At 36.9% G+C, this 18,548-nt stretch overlaps 2 protein-coding genes across 4 annotated transcripts in view; both read left to right on the top strand.

Moving 5' to 3' along the window:
* The window catches only part of LOC107668550 (uncharacterized), a gene marked incomplete at its 5' end in the record, with an annotated part of 4,922 nt that extends 3,018 nt beyond the window's left edge, over positions 1-1,904 (top strand). The window contains 3 exons of the mRNA XM_016460464.1: positions 928-1,019; positions 1,147-1,321; positions 1,606-1,904. Coding sequence (XP_016315950.1) covers positions 928-1,019; positions 1,147-1,321; positions 1,606-1,768 — 430 coding nt within the window. The remainder of the gene's footprint in view (positions 1-927; positions 1,020-1,146; positions 1,322-1,605) is intronic.
* A 584-nt stretch (positions 1,905-2,488) lies between these two features.
* LOC107668567 (CDP-diacylglycerol--serine O-phosphatidyltransferase-like) lies at positions 2,489-16,943 on the top strand. 3 transcript variants are annotated; one of them, XM_016460499.1, is made up of 7 exons: positions 2,489-2,798; positions 5,009-5,066; positions 11,423-11,570; positions 11,786-11,883; positions 16,016-16,159; positions 16,328-16,528; positions 16,744-16,943. In XM_016460499.1, the coding sequence occupies exons 2-7, from the start codon at positions 5,042-5,044 to the stop codon at positions 16,851-16,853; spliced, it is 726 nt and encodes a 241-aa protein (XP_016315985.1). In that variant the 5' UTR covers positions 2,489-2,798; positions 5,009-5,041; the 3' UTR covers positions 16,854-16,943. The 3 variants fall into 3 exon arrangements, with proteins under 3 accessions (XP_016315985.1, XP_016315984.1, XP_016315987.1); XM_016460498.1 differs by lacking the exons at positions 2,489-2,798; positions 5,009-5,066 and adding an exon at positions 6,919-7,038; XM_016460501.1 differs by lacking the exons at positions 2,489-2,798; positions 5,009-5,066; positions 16,016-16,159 and adding an exon at positions 6,924-7,038.
* The last annotated feature ends 1,605 nt before the right edge of the window (positions 16,944-18,548 follow it).

Genomic DNA, 18,548 nt, shown 5'->3' with positions numbered 1-18,548 from the left:
CTTGCTTTAGTTAAAAATAACAGTGTTCTGTGAATGTTGATGCTTTAATAACAAATATTTATCAGGAGCGTGTATGCTGGGATTTCATAAATTTCATGGAGAAAAAAAGTAACTAACTAGTAATGTAACTGATTACTAATTACTTTTTAAATAAAGTAATCAGAACAGTAACGTGATTACTTTTAAAAGGAGTAATCAGTAATCAGTAATTTGAGTAACTTGCCCAACACTGACGGTATCATATATTCTCCATATAAATGTCTCCAATTAAAATAGACTATGCTGTTATTTCTTAATGTGATGTCAAATAGACATGAAAAGCTTAAAGGGGAGATCTTGGAAAATGCTAACTTTAGCCTGATAGCACTGAAAGCGAATGTCCCACCCTCCCTGCAATCGCCGTCCAAAGCCACGCCCCCTGAACGCATAGATGCTCACAGACCAGAATACCAGAGACAACATTACTACAATAGGCTACATCAGCCATTGTCAGTTCCAGCCCATGTTCCGAAGTGAAGTAAATCTGTCTGCACAGTGTGCGTGAACGCGCTGATGACGTATCCTGTCTGAGCGAACAGGGTGTGCAGAGGTATGCTAATACATACATTGACAGGCAGGTAGGAAAGCCAATTAAAATGCTCGGACCGAGCGTTTTGATTGGATGAACATTTCTTGGTCCTACGCCTTATCTGTAATATGTAAATACAGATAAATACATTTAGACCACTTAACTTAATAATTGCTATCGGGATGTGAAGAGACTTTCAACTAGCATAACAAAAAATATTTCTGAAGACAATCACCTATTGCACCTTTAATCATTGCTTGTTCTGGATCTTCAGGAACACCTTTGCAAAATCTTTTGCACAAAACTGCTTATGAATTCCATTTTATAAATACAATTAATATATTTGTTATTTTCTGTAGATATGACCCGTTACAGGGCTTTGAGTGTAAGAATGGGGCCTGTGAAGACTACATGGTCCGCTTCACATGTCCATTAAGTTTCTGCAACACGAGTATGTATCATAATTCTAAGTACTCAACTTCCCTGTGTAGTATGAATTTATTTTGTTAGTATTATACATTTTTTGGGTCATTTTTTTATTTTAATAATTATTTTTTTCTCTGTGCTGTATTAATCAGCGTGTGTAACCAGGTGGTTTAATTCCGACAGCCCTAGAACAAATGGAAGCGACTCTGAACTCTTGTCTGACCTTCTCAGTATGTACCCTGGACAAATATGTACTAATCCAATCGGAATAGAGGCTCAGACCGTCTCTGGTCAGGCAGCGTATACAACTGGAGACATCTTTCATGTGTAAGTCTATCAAATCTATTACATTGCTTTACAGGGCGCATGCTTCTGAAAGCATTTTGTAGAGAAACAAAAAATGAACTCACATTCAGACATCATCATATGTCTGTACATCACATGTCACATATCTGCCCATTGCTATTGAGGTGGTCACAACCGTTAGTGGGAGCCCTGCACTGCTGACTGGAAACCTTTTTCAAGTGTATGACTAAAAATATTATAAACACATAAATTAATTTCATATGTAATTTTGTAATGATTAACAGCCATCTGCTCTTATTCTGCAGATTTGATCCACATGAGGGCTTTGAATGCGTGAATAATCAGCAGCAGGGTGGAGGGGTCTGTCAGGACTACAAGGTCCGCTACACATGTCCGAAAAGCTTCTGCGAGATGGTAGTTCACACAAACCTCACAATTGACGTCCTAAACATTAATGGCAGAAATTAACCTTTGGTGAAACTACGTTTTCAATTTAAGTTTAGATAGCCATGTTAGATTAAATGGAAAAAAAAAAAAAAAACCATTAAAGATTTGCATTATCCTTCCCTGTCTCAGCTTTTGTTGTTGTGAAATTCTTTGTAAGAACGTTGGCAGAAACTGTTTATGGTGATCCCTGCATATCAGCAAACTTTTTACACATTTTGCACATTTTACTTGTTAATTTGTAATGGCTAACATTTAAATATATATTGTCAACCATGCTGCTATTTCCTCAAAAATTATAGCTTTATAAGCATGAAAGTTATTAGCTAATTCATTACATCTACTAACAAAAAAGACACTTTAAATTAATTAAATAACATATTGTGACTAGGCAAGTTCATAGGTCTTAAACATAACGAAACAATTTTTTACAGTGACAGCATTTAACCCACACATACTGTGCAGTTACCACAGTATAACTTTAACTTATTTTATTGTCAGGATATAGCACAGCATACAGTGATAATAATTAAAAATATTAATAATGATATATAATAAAACTTACTAAATTTATATGTGAATTTGACACACACACACACACACACACACACTTGGGAATCAGTAAGTGTCCAACTTTTTTCCAACTCCTCTGTTCTGCACCCTCCTATTCTCGCCGATGGACAAGGCTAGAGACAGATGATGCTGAACAGCCCCATCGGTCGTTGTTTTTTTGTTTTGTTTTTTTAAATTGTGATGTGCTTAGAGAAAGAGCTAGAACTGTTCGACGTCATTTCCGGTGGAATATTCCAGTGAATCCTGCTATGCCTTTAAAAAGAGACGCGCTGAAAATACGTTGAAAAGCGTTGTCTGTGACAGACAGGTGCAGTCTGTAAAATAAATGTCATCTTTGTCCTTTTAAGGTCATAACTGTTTTTTCGGGGACCCAACTCACTAAATGTAAATTATAAATATTGTGTCGTCGAAGCTGACCACCAAAAGCCTTTATTTGTCTGCGTTAATTTTGAGTCGCATCGTTCTGTGCTTGACCTTGAAGGTAAGTTTGTTCTCAGAGCGATATCAAGTTTTAAAACGAGACATTTTGATGAGACTATATGATGGATTTTATATTCTTATTCATATACGCAACGTAAACTCTTGTTATATTGAAAGGCTCTTGCTCAGTATCCTTAATTTAACGACTTAATGGAAGACTACTTGATATTTTAAGGGGCGCAATAAGAACCACTGTATATTCATTCAGTGTTTCTATAATAAAGCGCAGAAAACATTCAGATGCGTCTTTTTAATGCTTTACGATAGCTGAGCGCAGAAACCACAACCTGCAACGTGATATACAGGAGTCGGGACAGTCTCATCAGGCTGACTGATGTGGAGTGCACAGTTGTTTATACTGTAAACTAATGAAACTGAGTTTACGCAGACATTAGGCATACGCAGCCTGTTTAACTGCAGAAGAATTGCGGAAGATATTGTTTTTTGTTTGTTTGTTTTTTGGTCATAAAATGCCAGTTTCACCATACATACGGGCTACTTAACCTTAATAATAACGCATCAATCAGTGTATTGGCAGGTGTAGTTATAACAACTTGTGAGAAAACCAGTTTTTCCTCTTAAGTGCGACAGTGTATAACTTGTGTATAACAGTGACCAGACTGTGAAAAAAACTGCGCCAGAATTAAGCCAGAAGTGCCGAATGTAAGCCAGACTCGGCCCACACTCTGTTGCTATCTGGGATGCAGGCTTATGTAATATACACGTGGTCCTGAGGCAGGAGTCAACGTGAATGGATCTCATCGAGCCTTCAGATATCACTGTAGTATTATAAGAAGAGTTTTTGTCTTTAATTCATTTGATAGTCTTTTACTGACGAAACAGAGCTCTATAATTAGCCTTTATATAAAAAAATGTGTTAAACGGTGTGGGAAGGTCTTGAGGAACTCTTGACTGAAAACAACAAGGCTACTAATGTGATTAAAAACGGTGATAGTAATAATGAACGTCCTAAAATGTGATTATATGATAATTAATAGATGTAAAAATTAATAGAAGTAATCCAGCTTTAAGGCCGGATACCACAGGTGAATAAGGTAAATTTTTAACTAATAGATACCACCTCATTTACCTCCTTGATTGATCACAGTACATTAAGACAATTATTTATTTATTTATTGTAAAATGTTATGTTTAGATGCAAATAGGGCATCATCAAGTTTCAAATTCTTGTTTCATTTTGCTGACATATTAAATCAGGAAATACTATAAACTGCCAGGGGAAAAAAAGTCATAATGTTTTTCTGACCTGGAAAGTTTGGTGTATGGAAGTGCTACTGAAGTGGATATTTCTGGCTCAATGCATCACAAAGAAAAGAATTTTCAGAAAATGGCCTTTAAAGATAGCCTATGTGTTGTAATTGAAATCGACTGATGCAAATAGATAAAATGTAATGGAGTAAAAACACTTGAATGTGTATTTTGGATGTTTTCTTTCCACTAATCTGAAGGAAAAATATAAGCAAAATAGTCCCAGTCCATTTCAAAATGAAAAACAATGGTTGTAGTGTTTTGCCTTATGTTTTAAAGGGGTCATATGATGTTGCTAAAAAGAACATTATTTTGTGTATTTGGTGTAATTGGGTTTATGCGGTTTAAGGTTCAAAAAACACATTATTTTCCACATACTGTACATTATTGTTTCTCCTCTATGCCCCGCCTTTCTGAAACGCGTCGATTTTTACAAAGCTCATCGGTCTGAAAAGCAAGGTGTGCTGTGATTGGCCAGCTATCCAGTGCGTTGTGATTGGCATAATACCTCTTGGGCGGCATTATGCAAATCTTCCCACATCATGACGTAGACATGTGGGGGCGTGTTAGAATGAGCCGTTTTAGTTAGGGGTGGTTGATGCTTAACTTTTATAAAGAATATCTCTTTGGATTTGAGACGTTAGTCTTTGCAACTTTACAGATCTTTTTTATGCACCAAGAGATTGTAACACTTCAAAGAGAGGAAAAATTGAAATCGCATCATATATTTCCCCTTTAAGGTGGGTCTTTAAGATTAGGCTGTACAATTTGGCACGAAAACAAAAAAGCACCATGGTATTACAGTGGTGTGCCTTAGTGGGCAGGTTAACTTGTGAGGCAGGACTTGAAAGCACAGATTACACCGTTTTTTGCTGTACATGATATTATGTTGTTCTTATCGTCATTCAGTAAAGCTGACTTTCTTGTTTGATTTTGTTTCAGTGCTGTTTGACGTGGAGAGATCTGTTGACCATCATGATCCTCCTGACGCCCACATCTGGTAAGTAGATTAATACTGTATGCAAACAGTGGCACATGCCATTTCTGCTTTCTACAGCAAAGAAAATGGCTGTTTATGTTTAGGATTCTTTTAATAATGAGTGGCACTAACTGTGTTCTTGCAGTCAGTAATCTTGGCAAGGTTTGGGATGGTTGGCACAAGATTGAAACTATGTGAAGTTGTAGAAAAAACAAACAAGTGTGGACTTCCTCATATGTGGAGGACAGAGCTACAGCTTTAGAGGCTTGGTTGCACTTTAACATGTTAAACTTTAACTTAAGTGTATTGAGCTGGATTTAAGCCCATTTTTGACTATGTATCCATCCCCAAATAAACAATTAAAAGGTTGATGAAACATTTACATGCAAACTAATGACAAAGCAGTTTTTATAGATAAACGAATAGTTGTTTCTTAGCAGTTGGCTCTTATATCTGTTAATTGGAAAATATGGGCCATGATTTTTATGACTATGGTGGTGTTTTTGTCCCATAGTTGCTTAGACTAGCTGCCAAATAAGTTCTTGGTTTTTACTGTTACCTGGTTACACTGAGGTTCAGTTACACAACTTGAGTGATGCCTTTCCTATGTACAGTATTATACAGTGTTCTAGAAACAGATACATGTTAATCCTGTCAATCCAGGCTTCTGTCACATGGAGCAAAGGAACTAGACATGCACAAAGACCTGTGGTAATGGCTACTAGGGGTCTTTAGGCAAAATATAGTTGCAATGCTCTTTTGATGTTCTTGTTAGTTGTTAAGATTACACTCCCACAACAAAAAGGAAGTCCTTCTCTTTCATCACCTCATGCTTCATTATACTTTGGACTAAGTTCTAGTTCTTTCTCTAGGTAATATGTAATTTGAGGTTTACTACTAGGGTCTGTAAACAGGAAGCTCCATATATTGATATTGTGATTGTTAAACCATTTGACAGTGGCACAAGCAAACACAGTGCATAAGTGATTCTGAATTTCTAGTGCCATGGCATTGCATTTGTAGAAATCTAATGCCATTAATTTCGTAGCTTACTGCAATACTGTCATGCCACATTTCATCTGTTAGCTCTGATAGTCCAATACTGGTGTATTTTGTGCGACACATTTTATTTTGTGAAACTTGGATCTTTTTTTTTCAAACATAATAGGCTATCCTGACTTTAATTAAAAGCCTTTTTGGATATACATGTACTGTAAAAATGAAAGGTTACTTCAGACACTATTAGTTGAACTATAATAGGTCTATACACTACTGTTTAAAAGTTTGGGGTCGGTGAGTTTCTTATGCTCACCAATGCTGCATTTATTTAATCAAAAATACAGTAAAAAGTAATAATTTGAAATAATATTGCATTTTAAAATAAATTATGTTTTAGGGTTTTCAGCAGCCATTACTCCAGTCTTCAGTGTCACATGATCCTTCAGAAATCGTTCTTATATGGTGTTCAAGAAATATTTCTTACTATTATCGATGTTGAAAACAGTTGTGCTGCTTAATATCTTTTACATTTTTTTTAAGGATTCTCTGATGAATAGAAAGTTCAAAATATCAGCATTTATTTGAAAGAAATATTTGTTACATTATAAATGTCTTTACTGTCAATAGATCAATTTAATGGATCCCTGCTGAATAAAAATATTAATTTCTTAAAAAAAAATTCTACTGACCTCAGACGTTTGAATGGTAGTGTATGCTTTAATTTTGTTTCCCTACCAATATAGTCCATATTAGGTTTCTTGGTTTAAGCAGCTTTATTCATTTAAGATTTTCAACAAATATCACACATGCTTTAATAAACCTTACAGACTTCATAGAAAACATTTGACATGCGAAGTTATTGCCTCAAAGTACAAAGAACGTTAAGCTCTATGGTGAATTCTGTATGTTGGCATGTGCTGTGTCTCATTGACTGTTTTCTTTCAGATGAAGAGTCGCTTGAAATCAACTGGCTTTGGAATCACATCAAGTTCAGGTTACAAACACAATAGTAGGAACCCTTCCTTAAAGGTGGAGTGTGTAATTTTTATACTTTAGAATACTCCCAGTTTCTTATGCCTAGACAGCTATAAGTAAAACATTCACTGGTTGATTCCCTTAAAAGTGTAAACAAACACTCTGGTTTTATGGCACTATCAAAACATCACTCTGTTGGTTTGAGCAGCTTGACATAGCAACATTGGCTCAATGAATGGTGTGAGTTTGGGGCAGAGCTATCTGTTTTGCTGACCAGTGGCAAACGGGGAGGGTTTGATCGCTAATGACACTAATTACGCACTTCACCTTTAAACCTTTTTGATGTCTTTGTAAATGTTAGGCAAGTTTTTTTATGTATTACTGAGCTCAAAAGATTTACACTTAATGACACATGTGCATGTGTTCTTGCATGCTTCTCTCACCTAGAAAAGCAGCACATGCCAAAGAATGAAAGTTGACCTGCAAAGAAAATTGCAGAGATTGTCATGCATAGACATTTTTTTTTCTTCTTTTGTCATAGTACATTATATGGACAAAAGTATTGGGACACACCTCTTAATTATTGAATTCAGGTGTTTCAGTCAGACCCATTGCCACAAGAGTATAAAATCAAGCACTTAGCCATGCAGTCTGCATTTAGAAACCTTTGTGAAAAAAATTAGTCGTTCTGAAGAGCTCAGTGAATTCAAGTTGGTACTGTAATACAGGATGCCATTTTTGCCAATATATCAGTTCATGAAATTTTATCCCTGCTAGATACCCCACGATCAACTGTAAGTGGTATTATTGGAAAGTGATAGAGTTTAGGAACAATAGCAACTCGAAGCAGTATACCATATAAAGTCAAAACAGGTTCACTGAGTGCTGAGGAGCATAGTGAGCAAAAGTCGCCAAACACTCTGAATGAATCCATAGCTAAAGAGATCCAAACTTCCACTGGTGTTAATATCACCACAAAAAGTGTGCAATGGGAACTTTATGGAATGGGTTTCCATGCATGAGCAACTGCACGCAAGCATCACATCACCAAGTACAATGCCAAGCGTCAAATGGAGTGGCGTGAAGAATCATGGAGTGAAGTTTTGTGGAGTGAAGAATCATGCTTCTCTGTTTGGCAGTCTGATGGGTGAGTTTGGGTTTGGAGGATGCCAGGAGAATGTAACCTGCCTGACTGCATTTTGCCAACTGTAAAGTTTGGTGGAGGAGGGAAAATGGTATGGGACTGTACCCCAGTGCGCAAATCAAGGTCCATAAAGAGATGATTAAATGAGTTTGGTGTGGAAGAATTTGACTGGCCTGCTCAAAGCCCTGACCCCAACACCACTGAACAACTTTAGGATGAACTGGAAGATTGTGAGCTAGGTCTTTTTGTCCAACATTGGTGTCTGACCTCACAAATGCTCTACTGGATGAATGGGCAAGAATTCCCACAGAAACACTCCAAGATTTGATGGAAATCCTTCCTAGAAGAGTGGAAGCCATTATAGCTGCAAAGGGGGAGCAACTCCATATTAATGTCTCTGTATTTGGATGTATGTATTTATGGCAGGTGTCCCAATACTTTTGTCCATAAAGTGTATCTGCTGATGGGGGATTTGATTATCTACTAATATCCCAATAAAGACCATTCAAATGCTTACTGAATAGTAAATAAAATGTGACACATGATTATGTGAATTTCTCTAGCAAAACACACATTCAACTGCTTGAGATGTTCATTTAGATTTTATGCCCACTGATTTTCTCCAACACAAAGACCTCTTTGTGTGACTTAATTGAAAATCACTGCAGTGTTCCAGTGGCAAAACAGTCTTGGTCACACATAAAGAAAAGCACTTGAATTTTAGCAAGTCTTTTTTGCTTATTTACCTGTTTTGAGAACATTTTCTATTAATATTCTTTTCATTTGTTCATCTTTTCATATTCTTTTTCATTTCCACATGTGGAAGCGCATTGTGAATCTGAATGTACACATTTAGCTATTATCTGTATAGTATAGCATTCTCAATAGCTCTTCTAGGTGAAACTGCAGTAACAGTGCTTGGATACAGTAAAAACTGGCCATTTAGATGGTTGATTAATGAATGATTTATGAGAATGCTGCTTCGGGATATGAATCCGCAGTGCACTGCATGATTGCCAGTTGTCGTGGGTGTGAGTAAGCGTAACCTCTTGCACAAAGACAGACATCTCATTGTAAAAATGGTGATGTCAGCCGTTTTTAATAACCCCTCAATCAAATGTTTGTCAAAGCAGAACCAAATTCTCGTAGTACAAGGTATTGATACTTTAACCATCACTAGGGGTTCCTGGGTGTCTTTTAGGCCTTGTTCACACTGGCAGCCCAAATGTGTGTGTGTGTTTTTTTAAAGCCCAAATGCCGTGATGTATATAAGCCTCCTTACAGATAGTTTGCTGCATCTGGTTGGGAAAATGACAGTGACTGAATTAAATTAGTTTCTTGGACAGTCTTTCTTAAATACATTGGATTTGAACAACAATTGTCTGCAGTGTGAACATAAGATGTTTCTATAGCTTTTGTTTGTCAGATTAGAGGGCTGATGGTTTTAGATTCAATGTGATTTTTGAATTGTAAATGAGTCATAACTTCAGTAATGCTCTCTCCCAAAACATCCTTATAATTCCTGTTAGAAAATGTGTCATTTGATGTGGTAATAGTGCCTTGTGGTTTTGGTGTACAGAGGGATTGTAATCACATTGTTTTGATCATATCTAATAAGTGAGCAAGAGTTTCATTCTGTTGGTAAGTGTATGTCTTTTTACCTCAGCATGTCTTTTTTTTTTAAATATTTAATTAGCCTTTGAATGTCGTAATTTCTGTCTAGTTGAAATTACATATTGTTCAGTGCTTGTTTTTTTCATTTAAAAAATGTTTTTAATTGCTACAATGATGTTTATTTTTTTTTACCCTTTTTTCAAAATTACACTTTGTACAATATATATATATATATATATATATATATATATATTAACATCTTGTGGAGGAGTTAACTTTCTGGTGAGAGCATAGCATCCATAAAGAATATCTCTGCTTATCTTGACATAGTTTTACATACAGTTTTATTAATGTAATATTTTTGTGCAAAGGCATCGGATAGAGTCCTGCATGTTAAAGGATCAGGTCCAGAATAAAAAATTTCTTATAATTTAGTCATCCCAATATCATCCAAGATGTTCATGTCTTTCTTTCTTCAGTCTAAAATAAACTAAGATTTTTGAGGAAAACATTCCTGGATTTTTCTCCATATAGCAGACTCCAATGGTGGCCAATGGGTTGAAGGTCCAAATTACAGTTTCATTGCAGCTTCAAAGGGCTCTACATGATCCCAGCTGAGGAATAAAGCTCTTATCTAGCGAAACAATCTGTCATTTTCTTAAAAATAAAAATGTAAATACTTCGGTCATTTTCTAAAAAAAAATAAAAAAAACATTTATATACTTTTTAACCATATTACTTGGAAAGGTCATGCGTGACATCAGCAGAAGTGCAGACCCAGTGTTTACAAACGAACGTGCAAAGAAAGTCAGACACCCTTTACAAAAAGGGAACATTGATGTCGGCCGATTTTGAAGTTGGAGGAGAAAATTAGATGTTTTTCGCCCTGCCCCTATACCTTTTTGAACCAAAGTGTACAGACGAAGAACTAACTGCGCATGACTTTTTCATTGTGATTACGTAATGCGTGAAGACGTGCATGCACATCACAGAGCTAGTGCAAAATGAGCATTTGTGGTTAAAAAGTATATACATTTTTATTTTTAAGAAAATGACAGATCGTTTCGCTAGATAAGAGCCTTATTCCTCGCTGGGATCGTGTAGAGCCCTTTGAAGTTGCAAAGAAACTGCAATTTGGACCTTCAAACCGTTGGCCACCGCTGAAGTCCACTATATGGAGAAAAATCCTGGAATATTTTCCTCAAAAACCTTAATTTCTTTTCGACTGAAGAAAGAAAGACATGAACATTCTGGATGATATGGGGGTGAGTAAATGATCAGGAAATTTTTATTCTGGAAGTGGACTAATACTGTACTTTGATTTTTTTTCTGAAAAGCATGGCTTTAACACTTTCTGCAATAAGTGAGAGAGTCATTGGTGGTTGTTTATTTAATATGTTAATATTACTATGTTAATAAGTTTTAGAGAGATTGAGTGAATAATTACAAACATCACATGTTTAGACTATAGAGGAATTTGCACTTTAGAGTTAATTAACAGATATTTTAAAGTTTAACTAGTTGACTTCAGTGGAATGCAGTCAGTTCATACTCCCTTAATATATTTGTACGTAACTGAGAACTCTCCAAACCATGCACTGATAAATGGAGCTGTTGTGTAATTGCTCATGTTTCTTTTTGGTAGCCTTTTTCCAGAACGCTAACAAACTGCTCCTGAACGAACGAGCTAACTGGGTGCATCTAAAGGAGTTTGCCCGTAAAAATGCTGCCAACGCTCTTTCTGTTGCCAACATGCTCATGGGCATGGCCTCAATCCTCTGCAGTCTCAATGGGTATGCATTCATGGTTTTGATTTTGCTGAGAAAACCAAATGCATACAAAAATATAACAATAAAAATTCAAAAAGTGAATGTTGTGTTAGAAAGTAGAAAGAAGGAATTTCAGACAACAGCTAAAAAAGTTTGCGCTATAAAGTGAAGTTTGTTTTGTTTAACTTTCTCACTGTTTTGTACTTTCTTTATGGCCCTGCCACCATTGTTATTCTCAGCCATCATCATGCCTCGTGCTGGCTGGTTCTGATCGGTTACCTGCTGGATTTGGCAGATGGAGCTGTTGCTAGGCAACTAAATGCGTGTTCTTCACTGGGTGAGTAGTGTTAAGTGCCCTTCAATACAAGTGAGTGGGGCCAGGGGTGAGTCTTGTTGCTTTAGACATCTTTAGATGCTTTCATCTACAGTCCCCTTATGAAGCACCACTTATAAATAAAATGAAGGGAAGGAATAAATGATCAGTAATCCTTAATGATCCATTGGATTAAAAACCCAAATGTAAACATGTAAAAAAAAAAAGGCAGTTGGCAAATTGTTTGGAAAAGCAATTAGCATTTAAAGTTTTTTTTAATTATTATAGTATGTAGTATGTAGTATGTATATGTAGTTTTAACTACATTTTGAAACATTAAATATATCAATGAATATTAATTTATTGTTTTAAAATATGCAATAAATGAGAGTCATATAGTTATTATTACCACCATATACAGTGTGTTTTACCAGGACCACGGTGTTACAACACCAAACTGCAAGGTAAACACAGATTAAACAGGATTAAATAAAATACTAAAAATTTAAATAAAAACTACAAAGAATTAAATTTATGTAAGAATCAAATAAGAACTAGAATAAGGGCCGATAATATTACACAGGACTACAAAAAACTGCATATGTGCAAATAAGCGAAAAAAGCGTAGTGTAGAACAAAGCACGGTGAGGACAATGCAGCGTTTTAAAATTCAACTATGTCTGTTAGGTTTTAAGGTCACACTTTAGGTGGCCTTAACTACTATGTACTTGCATCAAAAAATAAGTACAATGTACTTATTGTGTTCATATTGTATTGCAAAACACTTTTGCTGCTATTGAGGTGGGATACGGGTAAGGTTAGGGACAGGTTTGGTGGTATGGGTAGGTTTAAGGGTGGGTTAAGGTGTAAGGGATGGGTCAACAGTGTAATTATAAATGTAATTACAGAAATTAATTTCAGATGTAATTACATACAGGTATTTTTAAAAATATAAGTACAATGTAAAAACATGTATGTACACAATAAGTGCATTGTACCAAATGATTAATTTAAATGTAAGTACATAGTAGTTAAGGCCACCTAATATAAAGTGGGACCGGTTTTAAACATGACTGTTAATTTGTCCATTCAAAAAACAAGAAGTTTGTTTTGCGGCGATAGCCTAGTGGGCAGCGCACTGACATATAATGCTGCTGCGTTACGGGCATCCCGAGATTGAATTCCGGCTCGAGGACTTTTCACAATCCCACCCTTCTCTCTCTCTTCAGCTTTGCTTCCTGTTTACTCTACACTATCCTATCGTAATAAAGGCAAAACGCCAAAAATAAATCTTAAAAAAAGCTGAAAGTTTGAATTATTACATTGATAATTTATTCCTACATTTTTTTATACCACTGCTATGGTACATTTCTGCTAAATTAAATAAAAATGATTAATAAATAAATCCATAGGTTTTTTTCTTAGTGTAATATTTAAAATGAAGTCAGTGAAATATGCATTCATTTATTACTTTTGAGTTTTTGTAACAAACAAACAAACAAAAAAAAAGTAGGCTTTCTCTTACAAACCACACAACCTTGCCAGCTCTGTAGTGTAAAACCAGTGGCTTGTGTGCAGGCGGTCACGTCCACTCAGCTGCCTGAAATAGCTTCGTGGTGCCCTCACAGTGCCAAGTCACCTGTACTCTTGAGCTGCATACTGTTGCCTGTTCTGCATGATCTCACTGATGGGTGTTTTGCTTCCCTGTTTTGTCAATTGAACAGTTTGTTTGTGATGAAGCAGCCTAATTCAGGGGGATTATGTTCTGATTGTCTGTTAAATCCTGATGCTTTGGACCCCCAGCATATCTGACATTGCTCAAATTGTTGACCACGAGATTGAAATTCCTGCCCGTTTGTTTGGACACACTCAAATGTCCCAACCTGATGAAAACACTGCAACCTCACTAGCGATAAAGCGAGTCCTGAATGTTGTTTGTAGATTATGATAAGCTCTTTTGAAGATTTCTCATGGTTCATTTTCATTTTTGAGTGAACTTGTCTCGATCTGGCAAGGATGAGATGAGGCAAGGATCTAAATGCAGTAGATTATTTAATAAACAATAAGGCAGAACCACACAACAGCTATACAATAGAATATACAGACAACGACCAACAAACCAAGACTGAACCACAGGGGTATAAACAAAGCCACTAGAAGGCAAGCCTGCAACCATTAAGGCTTGTTCACACCGGGACGAATATCGCGCGCGATTATCGCCGACGTTTAACGCCTCATGACTAAACAAAGGGCGCCAATGTGAGTGTGCACACCGACATGCAAAACGCGAGGCGTAAAAGCGTCATTTTTTAAAAACCGCCTCGGGCGCGCCACGTTAAAAACTGGCCGACCAATGAGATTCACGTGCCTGGAGCTGCTGAAGTTACAGTAAAACACGACTTGGTGGCGCTCAAGCACAAAACGGTCTTGCCGAGCACACATTGATACCTAACGACAAAGAGGAAGTAAGTAGACCAAGAAGATGTATCGAGGCAAGATGAATGTAGAGCTGCTGGTCTCATTGGTGTCTGAACACAAAGGGCTTTATGACAAGGGACAGCGACTACAAAAATCTCGATAAGAGGGAGTTGTTATGGAGAGGAATTGCAGATCAAATAGGATTCGATGTGTACCGGGGTATTTCTGTTTTTCATTAAGCGCCATCTAATGTCAGGGAGTGAATTTGCACGTTCACTCGGCTCATCGCCTGCGAAAATCGCTTGGGTATGAACACAAAAGACGCGTCGAAAGACATCGGTGATAAGCGTGCGCGATAATCGTCCCGGTGTGTACGAGGCTTTAGCCAAAAAAGCGTAATGGCTAATGCTAATGGAAAGGAGACCAGAGGCCGTTTTATTTGAATGGATGTCAATGGAGGAATAGTCTACGCCTCAAACGTCATGCCCACGGATCGCTGGCTGAACGTCTGATGCATACGGCACTTAGCTGGAAACACTTCAGGAGTTTCGAAAGTCATCATCGGATTGGTTAGATTATACAGGATTTCTGGGTGACGTGTGTGTCGCGTTCTTTAGCGCTCCGCCTGGAAACAAAAATGCCGTGGCGCCAAACCCCCTCACGAAAGATGAAAGCCATTGTGAGATTTAAAGTTCACTGCATAGAATCTTTAAAATATGTCCGAGAGTTTTACACACCGGTCTGTTATTGTGGCGACATTTCCATGCCCCTAAACATGACGCGGCACAAAACGAAACGTGATTGGTTGCTTTACCTGTCAGTCATATGGCCTCTTGGGCTACATGAGACTAATGGAGGAAAGGCTTCACTACACTGAGTAAACAGCTTTTTAGAGGAAACAGCTCATCATTTAATGAATCGACAGCCTATCGGCTAATCTTCAACATGTTTTACACTAAGCAATACTTTTGGATTGAACCCATTTTAGAGTTTACACTGAAAAAAAAATTGATTTTATAAGAGAAGTCACTGACTTTTTGCGACAGGTGGGATTCAGCTTACAGCACTTCTCATTCATTCCTATGCTATCCGTAAACAGCGATTGAGTGTCACAACTCTGACTGAAATTCAAAGACGTTAAGGTTGTAATGTGATCGGTTATTAAGGCGCACGTGATCCAAGTAAGCCATTACGCTTTCTCCAATAGCAAGTAATACAGACCCTCTCATCTCCCAATAGTAAGACAATCTCTGGTATAAATACACAGGGCTAATGAGGAACAGGTGAGGCTAATGAATTACCATGAAACAAATGAGGGTGACTATGGAGGCAGGAAGACAGAGCACAGGAACACTTCCAAATAAGAGTCAGTAAACAGGACAGCGGAATATATAATAATTTATAATTAATAATAATTTATGCATTTAGCAGACGCTTTTATCCAAAGCGACTTACAGTGCATTCAGGCTATACATTTTTTACCAGTATGTGTGTTCCCTGGGAATCGAACCCACGACCTTTTTTTGACCTTTTGCGCTGCTAATGCAATGCTCTACCACTGAGCCACAGGAACATGAAACAGAACTATCCCTTTAAGTCTGACAGCATTTCTAGCTGGCATCCTTGGCAGCTGCTTTGAGTCTTGCTGTTTTTTTCCAGTGTCTTGCGCCATGAATGTTGTTTTTAAGACAGTGTCAGTGTCAACAATGCATTGCAGTGTACTTTTTTTGTACTGCAGGTGCAAAGTTGGATGATTTTGCTGATTTCACAACATTTGGAATAGCAACATCTCTCATTTTAAGGACGCCCAGTCTTTTGGATAACATCCTGTGCATGTTGTATGTGCTGTCTGTCTATACTCGTCTCTGCTTCTTCTCTAGTGGTGAGGAACTTACACCAAAATTGTTTTCAACACACACACACATATACATACACATGTGTGTGTGTATATATATATATATATATATATAAGTAGCACAGCTGTTTGTAACTGTGCATATCACTAAATAAAGTGGCTGTCAGTTAGAAAGGTGTCTGCTGTTTTCTGCAGGAATCCCATTCATGTACCGTGGCCTACCATGCATCTACTCCTCTGCCATCCTGGTGTGTGTTTCTCTGCTGACTGGAGGAAATATGGCAGTACTGAGAATCCTAGCAGTGGCCATGATTCTCTTCATGGTCAGTCAGAACTTCTACCCACATGACAGAGTACTGGAGTCTCAGGCCTGGAAGAAGGTGGTCTACATTGGAGGTAAAGCCAGACACAACACTATAAAGTACAGCATGAAAAACAGATATTCATTTTGAGATTTGCTAAAGATTGCATTTTAGTAGTGTGAGGTATTGATGCTTTTAAAGATCAAGCAAGTGTTAAATGTAAAAATAGGGAAATTAGCATGTACAATGAAATATTTACAATTATTTACTGAATAACTACTTTCTACTTTTTTCCCTCTCTTTTTCTAGGAGTTGCCATGGTGTTTTGCTCCTCCTTCCCTCCAGCGTGCGTTTACTACTTGTTATGGTCAATTTCCTACATATTGTTTCCAACAACCCTGTGGAGCAGCAAAGTGTAAAGGGGTAATGGCCTTCCTGCAAATGAAAATCAAACCAATTTAGAAACTCGGAAAACAATTTTTGGTAACACTTTCTATGAAGCCCATATTTATAATACTATAAGGTCTTTTATAATGCATTATGCATTCATTATAATGCCTTAAGAATACCCTTATAATGTGTTATAAATATGGGCTTCATAGAAAGTGTTACCCAATTTTTAAATCATTTTTGTTTTGAGGTGATGAACTTCATGAAATCGACATGATCTAGGAGGCTTACGGACATCTTGATTGCTGCTGATGTTTCATCGCTAAGGATGAGAAATGCTCTTTACCTCTGCTTCACATGTATTATCATGTTTGCATGGCATGTTGACAGAGACACAGTAGATGTCTTGGATACACTATGTGTGGTGTTTGTTGCACAGTTCTTGACGAATCAAAAAGTCAAGAAGCAAAGTAGAGATTGTCAAATTTGCTGTGGAATTTATACTTGTAGAATTACTGCTTTTTGGTTGTTTATGAAACCGAAAAATCTGAAACAATCCGAAACTCCGCTCTCAATCATAATAAAGATTTCTGCTTAATTATTAAAAAAAGGGAATTTTATGCATATGATCTGTGTAATTTCATGTAAAAACACTACAGTATGATTAAGGTAGTGGCTATCATCATATACTGTAGTTTATCTATTGCCTGGTTAATGTGTGACCTAAAATACTTTATGTCCCATATAATATTAGGTGGGCCTTTGAAACAAATGCCTCGTAACAATATGACGGTTGGTTTAATTTTGATAAATGAGTTTATCTGTACCATTTAACCTCTGTTTTAAGGGGTTCTGCTTCCTGACTCACAGTTATCGGTAATTGCTTGTGTTTAGCGAGTGATCTTCCATTGAATTTGCTATGTACTGTTCACAGGTTCAGTGGGAAGTTGATACCCTGCAACATAACAGTATTGAGGCATTATTTTGTGTTCTGTACACCACTTGTGGTTACTTTTTATTAAAATTTAGTGGTGTTAAGAAGAATTGTGTTTGTGGTTTTTAGAGGTCAACCACCAAAGGATGTAGCAGGTGTAACCTTTTCAAAAGTGTATCATGGTATCTATTTCCATCAAAATACTGCAGGATGTTTGAAATTGGAATTGACTGGGTCTATAATGTCTGTAAATGTCCACAGAGAGCCAGAAAAGAGCCAGAAAAAAAAAAGCCAACACTTGGAGTCTTTAGGAAATTTAGAAATCACCTGCCAGGACATACATGGGAAAAAGAGGCTATATGGTCACCCTACTTTAGATAAATAACATGGCTTTAGCCACCACTTCAATCAAAAAAAGTAAAATGACAAAGGTTCAAAAAGCTTTTTATATTTTTGGTTTTACATTAGTAACAAATTTATTTAGCTGGAAGCATTTAAATCAATTTTAGTTGACCACTATGCATGCAATCTCCAGTTTCGAGAAATAGGGCGACCTCTAGTGACATTCTGCTGGTTGTGACAAGGCTAGACTTTATTATTATTAATTGATGTCAGTCTTAATGGAACTGAATCAATTGTGCCATTTTCACGCACTGTAGAAATGATCAATTAAATGTTTCTTTGATCTCATGGTGTCACGAATTCGGTCCATGGACTTCCGTTTATTCACCACCAGAGGTCACCCTTTCCATTACATTGACTCTCGCACAACACAAACTGTTGCATAGCA

This window comes from Sinocyclocheilus anshuiensis, unplaced genomic scaffold (assembly GCF_001515605.1).
Source record: "Sinocyclocheilus anshuiensis isolate Anshui unplaced genomic scaffold, SAMN03320099.WGS_v1.1 scaffold32, whole genome shotgun sequence".
Classification (NCBI taxonomy): Eukaryota; Metazoa; Chordata; class Actinopteri; order Cypriniformes; family Cyprinidae; genus Sinocyclocheilus; species Sinocyclocheilus anshuiensis.
Note: the sequence above shows the minus strand (reverse complement) of the source record. Positions and strands in the feature narration are given on the sequence as shown.